The 15,753-nt window shown below is 42.5% G+C and overlaps 1 protein-coding gene across 1 annotated transcript in view; it reads left to right on the forward strand.

Moving 5' to 3' along the window:
- Positions 1–15,753, forward strand: part of LOC117526562 (FERM and PDZ domain-containing protein 1) — a 101,644-nt gene that overhangs the window by 32,299 nt on the left and 53,592 nt on the right. The window contains exons 4-5 of the mRNA XM_034188626.1: positions 87–209; positions 4,761–4,927. Coding sequence (XP_034044517.1) covers positions 91–209; positions 4,761–4,927 — 286 coding nt within the window. The 5' untranslated portion in view covers positions 87–90. The remainder of the gene's footprint in view (positions 1–86; positions 210–4,760; positions 4,928–15,753) is intronic.

The following is a 15,753-nucleotide window of genomic DNA, read 5'->3' on the forward strand; positions in this document are numbered from 1 at the left end:
TGCTGGAAAGGCTTCAATTAGCTAATTGAAAACTGGTCGTCCATCTGTTTGACTGTATGGTAAATGTGATCTTTACCCTCTGCAAGGTAAATGGAGGTGCAGGACAGAAGCTGCTCGCCGTCTCGCAGAACCAGTCGAGTGGAGCAGGTAGTGGGTCGATGGCTGAGACGGTCCCGAGATTTGGGCAACAGGTCAAACTCTCAGGACAGGTAGAACTTTTTTTTTTTTACCAGTGTGCTTTTATTTATTTTATTATTTTTATGTTGATCTGTTACACATGCTGTTAAGTCCTCAATCATATCCAACAGTGCATCCTGCAGTATACAGTGTTGGGAGGTTTACCTTGAAAAACAATAGGTTACAGATTACTAGTTACTCTGTTAAAAATACAATAAGCAGTGATGGACACAGTTCAGCTAATCCGATAACCAATAATTATCAAAGCTAATGTTCTTGCTATAGGATTAGCTTTTCAGATAACTTTTAAAACCTTCAGCAGACCAATTATTTTCCGATAAATATAGTTACGACAACTTTCAGTCCGCTAACATTTTTTTTTTTTTTTTTGCTGGTAAAGTGAGCAAAGTTTAATGGTTAAAAACGTTTGTAAACCATAAAATCAATCATTTTAGTCCGTCTGTTGTGTGCATGGAAATATAGACTGGAATGGATGTGCGCGGCTCAATCTATTAGCGTCGCTCAGGACAGGAAGGCACCATTACTAAGGGTGGAGATGTGCAGATCATCAATAATGAACTGACCGCTTTTTTCGCACTAGTGTCACTATTTCTTAACGGATTTTAATAAATATAGGCTTGTTTTAAAGCCCTTTAAATTGCTCTTTCCAATGAACCCATACATGTCTGGGTAGAAAAAAAAGTTTTATGTAAAGTATGGAAATTTGGGGAAAATATGCCATTCTGTTCATTTACTGTGATGTTTTTTCTTGTCATCATAATTCTCGATGGAGTTTTATAAATTAAGCTTTGTAAGTTGTATTCAAGCTGATTAAAAGCTCTAACGAACCCATACATGCCTGGATTAAAGATCCTTATGCATTAAAATATAAATCTGAAGTATGCTTTGCCATTGTGCTCATTTATCTTGCTGCTTTTTCCACTGTAATATTATTGCTAGTCTTTTAATGACAACAACATATATATGATTTTTACTAACATTTTATTACAAGTAGATATAAAGCCATTCAGAATTTATGACTTTTGACCCTCAGTCAGGGTAAAAAGTACCTCCTCCATCCCCTCCAACCACACTGTTAAAATTTAAATGCCGCCTGTGACCACCATGTACACATCATATCAAACAACAACTACAAGTATATATATAGACATAAATATATTTAAACATTTTTGTTTCCATATCTGTATGCATGTGAACGCAGCTTAACGAAAAGAACTTATGGCGTTGCATTATAGTCTCAGTATATTGATCTTAAATTGCAACATAACGACTTTAAAATAGACATTTGTTTTACATAATTACATTAAGGCTATTGTACAGTTCATTTTAGTATTGGAGAATTAGTTTTTGTAGTTGGTGCAGTTGAGGGTGAAGCACTGGCTGCCTTTTTTCCCCTCATTTCGCTTCTGTTTAATTGGCTCAAGGTGCTCTCTCCACCCTTAGTAATGGCCGCCGTGTGGCACGCCACTAATCACGTGACGTCCATTCCAGTCTCTATTTCCATGGTTGTGTGTTTGTGGCTGTCGCTTGCTGATGACGTCATCATTAAGCACAAAACGTGATTGGCCAATCAACACAGGGAGCATTGGGGGTAGTGTAGTTCAGGTTCACTTTGGACGATACAGTGAGTGTTACCATCCCCTCGACGCAGAAACAAAATGGACTAATTTTAACATTATTTTATTTTTATTTCTTTGTGGCTGATGGCATAATTTAATTGCCAAGACTCGATGGGAGAGAGGAGATCTCATGGCGCAGTTGTGTTACAGAGGGATTTTTCTTAGACACCGTTTTGGATAATAAGGACACTTTATGTGTATTATTTCTTCAGAATTTAATGAATCCCACTAACAGGTAAGAATTTATATTTATTACCCGTCTTTTACTCTGCCAATCAATGCATTAATGCACATATTTCGGTTGTTTAAGCCACAGGGTTAATGACAGATGATGACAGTCTTTGCAGTTTTATTTTTTATTCATTCATTTTTTGTGCGTTCTTTTTTGTGTTTGTGATCTTTGAATTTACCCAGCAACCCCTGCGGTGCTTAAAGTGAAACTGGTTTATCAGAAGCCGACAGTGTAATCTGATGTGGCCGCGTCCAAATCAATACTAAAAGTTACTGATTGTCGGTTATCTGTAATAAAGCTTTTTTATTTATTTATTTGCAGTTTAGCGTCATAAAAGATCAATTTTCAGTTATTGGATTAATGGTTATTGAAGCTAACTTTTTGGTTAGCTGGCCCACCATTGGCAATAAGTATGATGCGGTTTGAACCCCTCTGAACAAGGATTGGACCCCAGGAGGCAGGCAGCAGGACACAAGAGCTTAAGTGCAAAAACCAACGAGTTTATTTCTCCAAATTGATGGTAATAATGCAATCATGACAAACATTCCCAAGTGGCAAAAATCCAAAAATGCAATGACAGACAAAGTGAACAAACCAACAACAAAAAAATGAGTGAGGTAGAGACTTACAAAATGATGAACAGCAGAAGATGCATGCAGAATGCATGATGGAAAGCATGGTCTGAAACTAATTGACTTGCAAAATGAAAATGGAAAAGGTGCGGCTTAAATACAAACTAAACTGATTACAAACAGGTGAGAAGACTGCGTGAGGGTGGGACAGCAAGAGAGGACATAAAATACCACACGAAAATAACAGGTGACGCAGACATCATGGAAACTATGTCAATAAAACCAAATCCATAAATGAAACATCCAAACCCTAATGACACCACCAAAAGAAACATAAATCAGGAACTAACAGACGATATGACAAATGATAAACCACTCAAACATAGATCAAATAACGAACCGTGCAAAAACCGAACCCTAAGTCATAGGATATACACAGAGAATGAACACAGAACTCTAACAGAATGAGGTGTTGACACGAGTAACTACGAGGGACAGAACCCTCGGACACAGGCGAGCTGTCTCACTCCGTGCACAGCTGTCAGGTGTAACCATGACAACTGCATGCAGCCGAGGAACCGGAAGACAAGACAATGGGAGAACGCTCATGCACCCACCCACCCTCACACACACACGCACAAATCCACTCACCCACACATGCAGACACACAAGTGACGGCAGGGAGGAACAGACATACTTTCACACAGACAGCCAGTGCACCTGAAGGACTCACACATACACACACTCACTCACACCATGGAGGCTGAACACACTCATGCATGACATGGAAGGTAGACGCACATCCACACATAAGACATGTATGAATGCACACACCAAAATGGGAAAACACACAACCCACACACTCCACACACTCACACACAGAGCACTCACACACCAAGCACAGAGCGCACAACCCCACCTTCCCTCACACATGACAACTGACGACAGGGTGCAAACATACAGGACCAACACAGGACACGGGAGAAAGATGCACGAGCTCACACATCCTTACACACACATACAACCGGGAGACAGAACACGCAGGTGACCAAGACACACAAAAAGACAGAGACCAATCAGACTGAATCCCAACAAAGTAATGCAATGATTTTAATTACTTCAGGTAATGCAATTGATTACTTTTGATGACTATTCTAACAAACTGGGCTATAAATATACATTTAAACCCTGCAGTGCAGCCCTCGTATCAATGATGACTGTCAAACGTATAAAATGTTCTTTATTATAAACAAATAAAAATTGCACAGCCACCTGCAGAGAATGTCGGCTCCTCCCCTGCGTCTCCCAGTGTCTCCTTCCTTTCTGTCCCTGAGCAGCAGCATTCCAAACAATTCCACTGTTACTAAACTGATCAGTTTGTGTGGAAAAAAAAAAAACTTGCCAGGTTTGTCACTCGATGGGAATTTCAGTTGCTCAGGAAAGTCATGACAAGTATTTTTGAATTTAATTAAAATTCAGACAAAAAAAAAAAAAAAATGCAAGTAGAAATACAAGTAACATAAAGGGGCAAAAGCAAGATTTTTTTTTTATTATCCCAGTTTTTAATACATTTCAAGAACCCAAGATAGAAGGGATTTCTTTAAGAGAGCCAATAAAATTTAATCATTCATTTATTTTTTTTACACAACATACATACATTTATATAATTTGCACATATGGTGTACAAGACTGTATTTCACTATTTCATGATGCCATTACAAAAAGTGATAATAGATTTCCTCTATTAGTTCGTGATACCATGAAATGCATTACATTTTCTTGATGGTATCACAAAATAATTGATCATGAACAGGGTTTTGTGGACCCGCCTTGTGGTGTTTGGATTATGGTGATAGTTATGGTTATGGTAAACAACCCCATCACAAAAATCAACTATATTTCGTGAGACTGGGCTGTGTGTACACCTGAATGAGTGTGCTTATATTTAAGTGTTTCTTTAAAAAAAAGTCACAAATTCACATTATGTGTGTAATAAATATTTCAAAATACGATTATCTTCTACATTTTGTTCTTGTGACTGAAGTGCCCCAGCAGATTTTTATAAAATTGCGATGTCATCGTGGAAGTTGTGTTTTTCCTTATTCGTGTGCGGCTGTTTGACCGCCTGCTCCTCCGTAGGGACAAACTGGTGGTGGACGGCAAAACAGCCGAGTCCTCCAGCGGCTATGACCACAGGAATTATCCCTTCCGCTTCAACGTTCAGATCAAGCGCGACCCAAAGATCAACTCTCATGGGCTCATCCTCTCCTCCCAGACCCCCATCCTGGTGCAGGAGGTTCTCCCAGGTACCTGGACATTAAATAAAACAAAGGACAGTGTTTTTGATGTTTGGAGGTCTTCTGTCATTTGCATGTTGTTCCAAAATGATGCTGTGTGATTATTATTATTTACAGTGATGGTCACATTAGGACACTAATATCTCATCTAAATGAAATTACCAAGATTTTAGTATGTATCACCACCAGTAGATGGAGGTGTCAGTCCTCCTTTAAATCACGTGGTACTGCATCATCTACCACCTACTACTCAGACAGTGGTTCTCCAACAGGGGGCGCAAAGCCACTGGGTGGATAATCTCAAATGCAGCTGATTCATGTAGCATCATAAAAACAGATTATTATTATTAAGTATCAGGAAGCCTTTCAAGAACTAAACGAGCAGGAATTATTGGACAGGACTTCAATAAGGAGCTGCCACTCACTAGACTTGGGTTCGATTACCTGTCATACAGGCTGTCTATGTCCTTGGACATCTGCATCGTCTCAGTCCACTCAGCAGAAAATGGGTACCAGTCTTGGATGGGAGAGTAACCTGAGTTGGACTCACACTGAGCCTGAATTATTGCATTGTGTTGATAATATTGTACATATAAACAATTTTCTTGCACATATGAGCAACTGCCAACATGTTATTACTGCACATTTGACTCGTATAAAAGGAGTACCTATGAAATACAATAAGCCAGGTAGGGAACAGCTGGATGGATAGTAGAGTGAGCAGTTATAAAATCTAATGGCTGTGGGGAGGAATGACTGTCTGTGAGGTTTGGTGGAACACTGTTAATTAGAATTCCACTAAAAATGCTTCTCTGACCAATGACAACCCTGACACTATATATATATATATATATATATATATATATATATATATATATATATATATGAATTTACTGTTATTTACATTAATCAATCATAAACTATGTTTACATTTTAACAGTGTCTGCAGGAGGGCATGTGTGTATGCATGCATGAGCTTTTAACAAGCGCTAAAGTTAGCTTTAAGTTAGCAGAAGTTAGAGCGCGCACTGATGTCTGCGAAATGTTGTGTAAATCACTCCCGAGGTGTTATCAGGTTCCAAAAGCAGCATTTTCAGGTTTAGAAGTGTTTATTTCTTGCTAACTTTGACATAATATATGACAAAGAGTGTGTATTTACACACAAGCAAAAGGGAGTTTGCTGCTAGCTAGACCAGCCTGTGACGTCACCAAGCTAACGTCCGCGAAATGTCTTGTAATTCACATCGGAGGTGTTATCAGGTTTCAAAAACAGCATTTTAAGTTTTAGAGGACTTTATTGCTTGCTAACGTTTACACAATATATGACAAAGAGGTTATATTTATACACAAATGAAACAGAGTTTGCAGCTAGCTAGACTGGACACTTAGCTAGACTGGACACTGATGTCACGGTGCCGCTCTGCTCTGATTGGCTATCACCCCCACCCCTCAACACAAAAAAGAAAAGAACAGAATGAAACAGAATGTGACATTTTAATCTGTTAAAGTTCCTCTCAAAATAGGTCAAGGTTAGCCATCTTTGAACTTGTCCAAGGTCTGTGTCCCAAGAATGTTCCCTGTGAATTTGAAGACTGGCAGCAACAGGACTGGACTTATGCTGAGCACAGACAGGTGGACAGACAAACAGACAGACGGGCGGACGGATGGATGCAAAGTCTTTGCAATAACCCATGGCCATATTTGATGGCCTTGAGTAAAAATGGTTGGTTCTTCAGCAGGAACTGCGCCTTTCCTTTGATAAAGTCCTTGACTACAGTGGTTCTGCTCAAATTGTATGGAAACGCAGTCAAGTTTACCAGATGGCACCAAGGTTTGAGTAACCCTGAATAGGACTGGTTGAATATTCCAATCCCTGTTGGTGGTAAAGACCTATGCGAGCAGATATCGCCAAATAAATAAATCTACGGTGGAACTTTAACAATGCTTCAACAATTACTGCATGTTTTCATCCTTATGTGTGTACCGTGAGGAGCACTTTTGCTACGGCAGACACGAGGATCTGGATCCCCCTGAGATCCAGGGACGGATGACCTCATGTTGTCCTGTGTGGAGCCAAATCTTCTGTCACCATCTGCTGCTTATGTGGCACCTTGACACACAAACACACACAGTGTTTGTTGGCCTGCTCGATAAGCCTCGGGTCAGCTTCCCTCAGTGCTGCTGCAGTTGACATTGAAATATGAATCCTTTGGCAGATTTTTTTGTGCATTCACTGTCTCCTACTGCTGTCCACGTTCATGTAGAATGATAGTAAGAAGGGTGTGGTCTGCACATTTTGATTACCTCCACTGGTGTGTAAATAATTTAGTTTATAGGGCCATGTTTTAGTAGAACCACCTTAACCCGGAGAAATAATCCCTGTGAAAACTGCTGACAGTGAGGTTGGCAGATTATCCAGAAATTGGTGCATTGTGACTGATCGTTTATTTCACCTTCACTTCCAGCTGTATTGGTGATGAAGCAGAAAGGCAGATTTGACATAATATGGGCAGATGTACCTAGAAACATTGGCATGGCTACTAAAGTGAGGATCACTGTATGTATAATTTTAGGTGAACAAATCCTTTAATTTTTTATTTCTTATGCGGTTATGTTGATATACACATACGAGGGCTGTCCGTAAAGTATAGGTCCTTTTTATTTTTTTCAAAAACTATATGGATTTCATTCATATGTTTTTACGTCAGACATGCTTGAACCCTCGTGTGCATGCGTGAGTTTTTCCATACCTGTCGGTGACGTCATTCGCCTGTGAGCACTCCTTGTGGGAGGAGTCGTCCAGCCCCTCGTCGGAATTCCTTTGTCTGAGACGTTGCTGAGAGACTGGCGCTTTGTTTGATCAAAATTTTTTCTAAACCTGTGAGACACATCGAAGTGGACATGGTTCGAAAAATTAAGCTGGTTTTCAGTGAAAATTTTAACAGCTGATGAGAGATTTTGAGGTGATTCTGTCGCTTTAAGGACTTTTCACAATGCGAGACGTCGTGCTGCGCTCTCAGGCAGCGTCATCAGCCTGTTTCAAGCTTAAAACCTCCACATTTCAGGCTCTATTGATCCAGGACGTTGTGAGAGAACAGAGAAGTTTCAGAAGAAGTCGGTTTCAGCATTTTATCCGGATATTCCACTGTTAAAGGAGATTTTTTAATGAAAGACGTGCGGACGGGTCCGCGCGTCGGGACGCAGCCGACGCGGCGCGGCGGCACAGGAAAAACACCTCCGTGTTGATAACCATTTGTAAAATCCAGGCGGCTTTTGATGGCTTTCAGTGGAGTGAGTATATGAGAAATTGTTTATCAGCTGGAGATGTTCCAACTTGTCCTCAAGGCTTCCAACAGAGGTGTTTTTCCTGTGGCGGAGCGTCGCGGCGGCTGCGAGCCGACGCTGCAATCCGCCTGCACGTCTTTCATTAAAAAAATCTCCTTTAACAGTGGAATATCCGGATAAAATGCTGAAACCGACTTCTTCTGAAACTTCTCTGTTCTCTCACGACGTCCTGGATCAATAAAGCCTGAAATGTGGAGGTTTTAAGCTTGAAACAGGCTGATGACGCCGCCTGAGAGCGCTGCGCGACGTCTCGCTCTGTGAAAAGTCCTTAAAGTGACAGAATCACCTCAAAATCTCTCATCAGCTGTTAAAATTTTCACTGAAGACCAGCTTAATTTTTCGAACCATGTCCACTTCGATGTGTCTCACAGGTTTAGAAAAAATTTTGATCAAACAAAGCGCCAGTCTCTCAGCAACATCTCAGACAAAGGAATTCCGACGAGGGGCTGGACGACTCCTCCCACAAGGAGTGCTCACAGGCGAATGACGTCACTGACAGGCGTGGAAAAACTCACGCATGCGCACGAGGGTTCAAGCATGTCTGACGTAAAAACATATGAATGAAATCCATATAGTTTTAGAAAAAAATAAAAAGGACCTATACTTTACGGACAGCCCTCGTATAATCAGTTATTAACAAACGGCAAGTGTGGAGCACACCATGATGAATCTGCACCTTCTGGTGAACTTGGTCATGGAGCTCATGTATTCTCGAGGTTTGTCAGGAATTTAATAACGTGCTGGTCAGCTCTAACTTTGGGCAACATAGACTTGATTACATATTTAGGCAGATCCAGAAAAGGATCACTTTTAATTCATAGTTTTTACTTTACTGATTTTGCCATACTTCCAATAAGTCCCCTTTTAAGGTCCTCTTTTTAGGATAATGTCCATGATTGTGATACAGCTAACATTATCATGTTAGCTGTATCATAGTAGCTGTATTATCATGTTATATTATATCATGTTATATTATCATTGTATGTATGTAAGTACTTTGGTGGCTCGGGCATCTTTTCCGGATGCCCCCTGGACGCCTCGCTGGAGAGGTGTTCCGGGCACGTCCCATTGGGAGGAGGCCCTGGGGAAGACCCAGGACACGCTGGAAGGATTACATCTCTCGGCTGGCTTGGGAATGCCTTGGGGTTCCCCCGGAGGAGCTGGGGGAGGTGTGTGTGGATCGGGAGGTCTGGGCGGCTTTGCTTGAGCTGCTGCCCCCGCGACCTGACTCTAACTCTCTCTTTGCATAGCTTTGCATGAATTTATATGTTCAGTTAGCTGTTTTTCAGTTAGCTTTATATACATTTAACTGTTTTCATAGTGATAAATACATTTTAGATTCATATAGTGTTACTAAAGTAAATTTTAGATTGCTTTCTTTATATTCATTTAGCTAGTCACATAGCTTTGCATGAATTTATGCTCAGTTAGCTGTTTTTCAGTTAGCTTTATATACACTTAACTGTTTTCATAGTAATAAATACATTTTTAGATTCAGATAGTGTTATTTTACGTCAATTTTACAATTTTACTTTGTTAGCTTTATATCCATTTAGCTATTGCTTTGCATGAAATTATGTTCATAGTGATAAATACATTTTTAGATTCAGATAGTGTGATTTTAGTACATTTTAGATTGCTAGCTTTATATTCATTTAACAGTTTGCTTATCTTTGCATTAATTTATGTTCAGTTACCTGTTTTTCAGTGACTTTCAGATTCATTTAGCTTTATACACACTTATCTGTTTTCATAGTGATAAAGGTTTCGACTGTGATTGTTTTAAGTGCATTTAGATTTGGTTAGCTTTATATTCCCTCAGCCCCAAAGAGTCCCAGCAGAAGACTGCCCCTCCCTGAGCCTGGTTCTGCTGGAGGTTTCTTCCTGTTAAAAAGGAGTTTTTCCTTCCCACTGTCGCCAAGTGCTTCCTCACAGGGGGGTCATTTTGACCGTTGGGGGTTTTTCTGTAATTGTTGTATGGCTCTTGCCTTACAATATAAAGCGCCTTGGGGCGACTGTTTGTTGTGACTTGGCGCTATATAAATAAATAAATAAATTTGATTTGATATTCCGTTTGTTAGCTAGATGAATTGTTTTCGGTTTAGATTGAGTCAGATTTATTTTCAGTCAGTTTTAGATTGTTTCAGGTAGGTTTTCCTGGAGCTGCACTCACTTTGGTTTTGATTAGGTTGGCTTTGTGATTTTGTTGTTGTTGTTTTACAACACAGATATTGTTTATTCAAGTATGGCAGTGGTAGGTCCATGACCTATACGGGATCTAGGCGTTCCCGCCATCACAAGCCTCCCAGCTGACTGGGTTATAGCAGTGGGTAGATGGGACTCATTAGCCCTGTTAAGGCGGTCCACCTAGGGGAAGGAAAACCCTGATGTTAAACCCCCAGCCTGGGTTACTGCCCCCGTGCCTCCGAGGAAGGTTCTTTAGCCAGAGGCTAGGAGAAGGTCACTCTGATGTAAAACCTACAGCCTGGTGGTCGCCACAGCTGTCTCAGTTTATCTGTGCCACTGTGGAGTGCCACCTTGCCTAAAGAGTGGAATTGGTGTGCGCGAGCTGATCCCCACTTTAAGCAACGAGCGCAGGCGGGAAGGAAAGCCCTGCAGCGATGGGAAGAGGCGAAAACAGCAGGTGCATGATGGCACTGGGAGCTCCAGTCTCGATCCTGCATGCAGGCGGCTCAGGAATTATGGTCGTTTGATTGCTGACCCGAGACAACAGCATCATCCGGCAGGGCCCTGGGTGACCAAGCAGCCCTGTTTAGGGATAGCCCTGCTTGCTCCATATGGAGACAGACCTAGAAAAGGTGGTCTAAACATGGCTTGTCTCACTAGACCCGGTTGGCTCACCGCTGCCAACGGGCATCACTACATGCGGTGCGAAAAGAAAAACAAAGAACCTGAAAATTGCGTGCTGGAATGTACGCACAATGATGGACTCAGACAATAGCAATCGTCCTCGAAGACGCTCAGCCTTAGTCGCCAAAGAGCTAGCAAGGCTTGACATAGACATTGCTGCACTCAGCGAGGTGCGCTTTGCAGACCAAGGGTCACTCACCGAGGAAGGCACAGGCTACACACTGTTCTGGTCAGGGAAGGCTAAAGAAGATCGTCGACTCTCAGGGGTCGGGTTCATGATTAAGAGTGCCATAGCACATAGGTTACACAGTTTGCCAGTTGGACATTCTGACCGACTCATGTCACTCCGGCTCCCCATCAACAACAAGGATTTTGCCACTATTGTTAGTGTGAATGCCCCAACCATGCAGGCCGACATCGGAGTTAAGGGGGCTTTCTATAGCGATCTGCACAACCTTCTACAGTGCGTCGACACCCAGGACAAGCTCCTCATCATGGGAGATTTCAACGCCAGGGTGGGCCGCGACTCTGATGTATGGAAGGACGTGCTAGGGAAACATGGCATAGGCAACTGTAACAACAATGGCCGCCTGCTGCTGGAGTTCTGCTCTGCACATGACTTGACGATCACCAACAGCCTGTTCCAACAGAAAGAGAGATTCAAAGCAACCTGGAGACACCCACGCTCCAAACACTGGCACCTTCTGAACTACGTTCTGATGCGACAGCGTGATAGAAGAGACGTACTACATACCAGGGTGATGCCTAGCGCGGATTGCTATACGGATCATCGCTTCGTCTGTTCCAAGATTGCTTTCACTTTCAAGCCCCCTCCTAAGAAGAAAGGCCCACAGTTTAAGAAGCTACAAGTCCACAAGCTGCAAGACATAGACACAAAAAAGGAGTTCCAGGCCAAACTAGAGGAGAGACTGGGTGGAGAAGAAGGCCTGCCTGACGACCCTGAACAACAGTGGATGAGATTAAAGACCATCCTTCAGGAGACGGCAGCAGAAGTAGTGGGCTTCTCAGCCTGGAAAAATAAAGACTGGTTTGATGAGTCTGATGCACAGATCCAGGAACTACTAGAAAAGAAACATGCATGCCACAAGACTCTTTTAGCTAAACCTGATGACCACTCGGCCAAAGGCAAAGCAAGCTCCGCATACTGCACAACGACTGGTGGCTAGCTTTTGCGGAGAAGACACAACAACATGCCGATGCCGGAGACATGCGCTCCTTTTATGAAGCCCTTAAGACCATCCATGGGCCAGCACATCAAGTGCAAGCACCCCTGCGCTCCTCAGATGGCTCCACCCTTCTGACGGACAAGGAAACCATTATGCAGCGTTGGTCAGAACACTTTGAAAACCTCTTCAGTGCGCACTGTGCAAGAGTCATCAATCGAGAAGATTCCCCAGGTGGAGGTGAAATGGGAACTTGATGACCCCCAACACTTGAAGAGATCCGAAGGCCACCACACAGCTGAATCCAGGGAAGTCTCCTGGCATAGATGGCATCCCAGCAGAGGTGTACCAAAATGGAGGTGAGACAGTCCTCGACAAGCTTCAGATTCTCTTCTCCATTTGCTGGGAAAAGGGAATGGTTCCACATGACCTTCGGGATGCGGTTATTGTCTCCCTGTACAAGAACAAGGGCGACAAGTCCAACTGTTCTAATTACCGGGGCATCACTTTCCTCTCAATAGCAGGTAAGATTTTGGCTTGAGTGCTGCTCAACAGGCTTACCCCTACCATAGCGCATGAAAATACTCCCGAGAGTCATTGCGGATTTCAGGCCAACAGGGGAACCACCGACATGATCTTCGTCCTGAGACAGATCCAGGAGAAGTGCAGAGAACAGAACATGGTTCTTTATGCAGCCTTCATAGACCTAACCAAGGCTTTTGACATGGTCAGTCGTAAGGGTTTGTGGAAGATTCTTGCACGCCTTGGCTGCCCTCCAAAGCTCCTCACCATCATCCGCCAGCTGCATGAAGGCCAGATGGGACAAGTGAAGTACAACGGGACTCTGTCCGGCAGCTTCCCCATCTCAAATGGCATCAAACAAGGTTGCATCCTCGCGCCCACTCTGTTCTCCATGTTCTTCAGCATGATGCTTCGTGAGGCCAAAGAAGACTTGACAGATGGCATCTATATCCGCTTCAGAACCGACGGAAGTCTGTTTAACTTGCGGCGCCTTCTGTCCCACACTAAGATCACAGAACAGCTAATCATGGAGCTGCTCTTCGCAGATGACTGCGCCCTTGTCGCCCATACGGAGCAAGCCTTGCAGCACATTGTCAACTGTTTTGCTGAAGCAGCAAGAGCCTTCGGCCTCACCATCAGCCTGAGAAAGACAAAAGTGCTATATCAACCGGTCCCCCATACAGCATATACCCCACCCCAAATCAACATCGAGGGTACCAGCCTGAATGCAGTAGAGCACTTAACATATCTCGTAGTGTTATCTCAAACGACGCATCTGTTGCCAAGGACCTAGACAGTCGCCTTGCCAAGGCCAGCAGCTCTTTTGGTCGACTCTCTAAGAAAGTCTGGCAGAATCATGCACTGCACCTTTCCACAAAAGTGCAGGTCTACAGAGCCATTGTGGTCCCTACCCTCCTGTATGGAGCTGAAACCTGGGTTCTGTATCGCCAGCAGATTAGATTACTGGAACACTTTCATCAGCATTGTCTCCGAAACATCTTCGGGATCAAGTGGCAGGACTACATCTCAAATGAGGACATCCTTACCAGAGCCAAATTGCCCAGCATGGAGTCTATTATACTCAAACAACAGCTTCGTTGGTCAGGTCACGTAGCCAGGATGGATGATACACGCATGCCGAAATTAATTCTCTTTGGTGAGCTCAAGGAAGGAAGACGAAACCAAGGGGCCCCCAAAAAGCGCTATAAGGACCAGCTGAAGAAACAGCTCTCCCTTGCAGCATTCAACATCAGTCATGGCAGCATCTAGCTACAGATAGACTCAGCTGGCGTTCCAGCATCAAATCCGCCAGCCTGAAGTTTGAGGCAGAAAGAAGTGAGGCCTCACGCCAGAAGCGTCAAAGACAGAAAGAGCGGGCAGCAGCACAAGCCCAGCCTACTCAAGTGTTCATTTGCCCCAAGTGTAACAGGACTTGTGCATCCCGCATCGGACTTTTCAGCCACCAGAGGGCTTGTAGAAAATAAACTAAAAAAAATAAAACTGCCAACATGTGTTGCATATCAAAATGTTCACCACAATCTCAGCTTTCACATGCTTGTCTAGAATACTGTACATAAAAGTGATTTGGCTCCAAATCTAATAAAATGAAATGTGTTAATAGAAAATTCTTCCAAATAAAAAGTATTTTCAGGCTGACAGGATTTGGCAGTGTTAATCAATCTGATTCTTGAACAGAACGATATGTTCTTTGAGTGCAGTCTATTGAAGCAACAGGCAAAGAGAGGGACATTAATAAACCCATGTGACCTTCACCAAGATCTATGATTGGCTATGAGACAAATGTAATCTCCAACAAGGGTTTAAACAAGAGGAGGCAATCTGTAGTTACAGTAAGTGGTCAAATTAAGTCTCTATTACATTCTGTCACTGATGTATTAACAGAAAATCTATGCATCCATCCACCCCAAAGAGTTAAATAGGAAATCCATGATTTGACATGGAGACACATTCATGACCTGTTCTGCAGGTGCCAGTGTTCAGCATGTCTGAGAACGGAACAGTGTTCCAAAATACAAGTGTTGCAATAGTTTTGAAATACTGAGAAGTAATGTTTTGAGTTTGCCATCACTAATTTGCAGTACTGATGACACATTCTTGCCGTTCTTTAATTCCAGTTTTACTTCATTCTGTTGTACATCTCAAGATGTATTTGGGTTACATACTCCTGAACAAAGTTTGGAAACACGAGTATTGCAAAAGTTTTGAAACATTATGAAAAAGTGTTTCCAGGTTGCAATGCTGACAAAATCTTTTGGTGTCATCGCCAGCCGCACATTCTATCTGCTTTTTTAAATTCTGGTTTTCTTTCCCATTCTGTTGAATACTTCATTCTGCATTTGGCCACATACTGGCTGTCATACTGACAGTCATGTGAAGTACTCAACATATCCAGCAGGTGGCTGACTCGTGTACGGGATATTACACAGGCAAACCAAAATGATATGTCATTTTATCTGGTGCATAAAACCTAATCCCTCTTTCATCATTTGACCCTCATTATATGCAGTTTTAATTTGCTGCGTTACAAGTTGGTAGCATTTTTTGTTTTTGAGTTATTGCAGTCACCAGCTGGCTGGAATTGTCCAAACCTGACACTGCTACCACAGAGAATATCATAACTGTCATTTCCTGCTGGTCACTGACGATTCAGGACATACTAATATCTGTTTTGGTTTTTCCTCTACAAACTCAGTTCTCCTTTAAAGGTCCCCAGCTGGCTTTAACTTTAACTTCGACCAAAAATTAAAGAATTATTGAAGATTTGATATTCACTACAAAGTGAAGTAAAAACACTGATCCAGATCTATTCTGTGAAAGTGATTCAGTCCACATTTGTGCAGAGTCTTGATGCTCGCTTTACGATGAAGAAAAGGAAATGTTGGTGTTTGTGTT

Source organism: Thalassophryne amazonica, chromosome 15 (genome assembly GCF_902500255.1).
Source record: "Thalassophryne amazonica chromosome 15, fThaAma1.1, whole genome shotgun sequence".
Taxonomy (NCBI): domain Eukaryota; kingdom Metazoa; phylum Chordata; class Actinopteri; order Batrachoidiformes; family Batrachoididae; genus Thalassophryne; species Thalassophryne amazonica.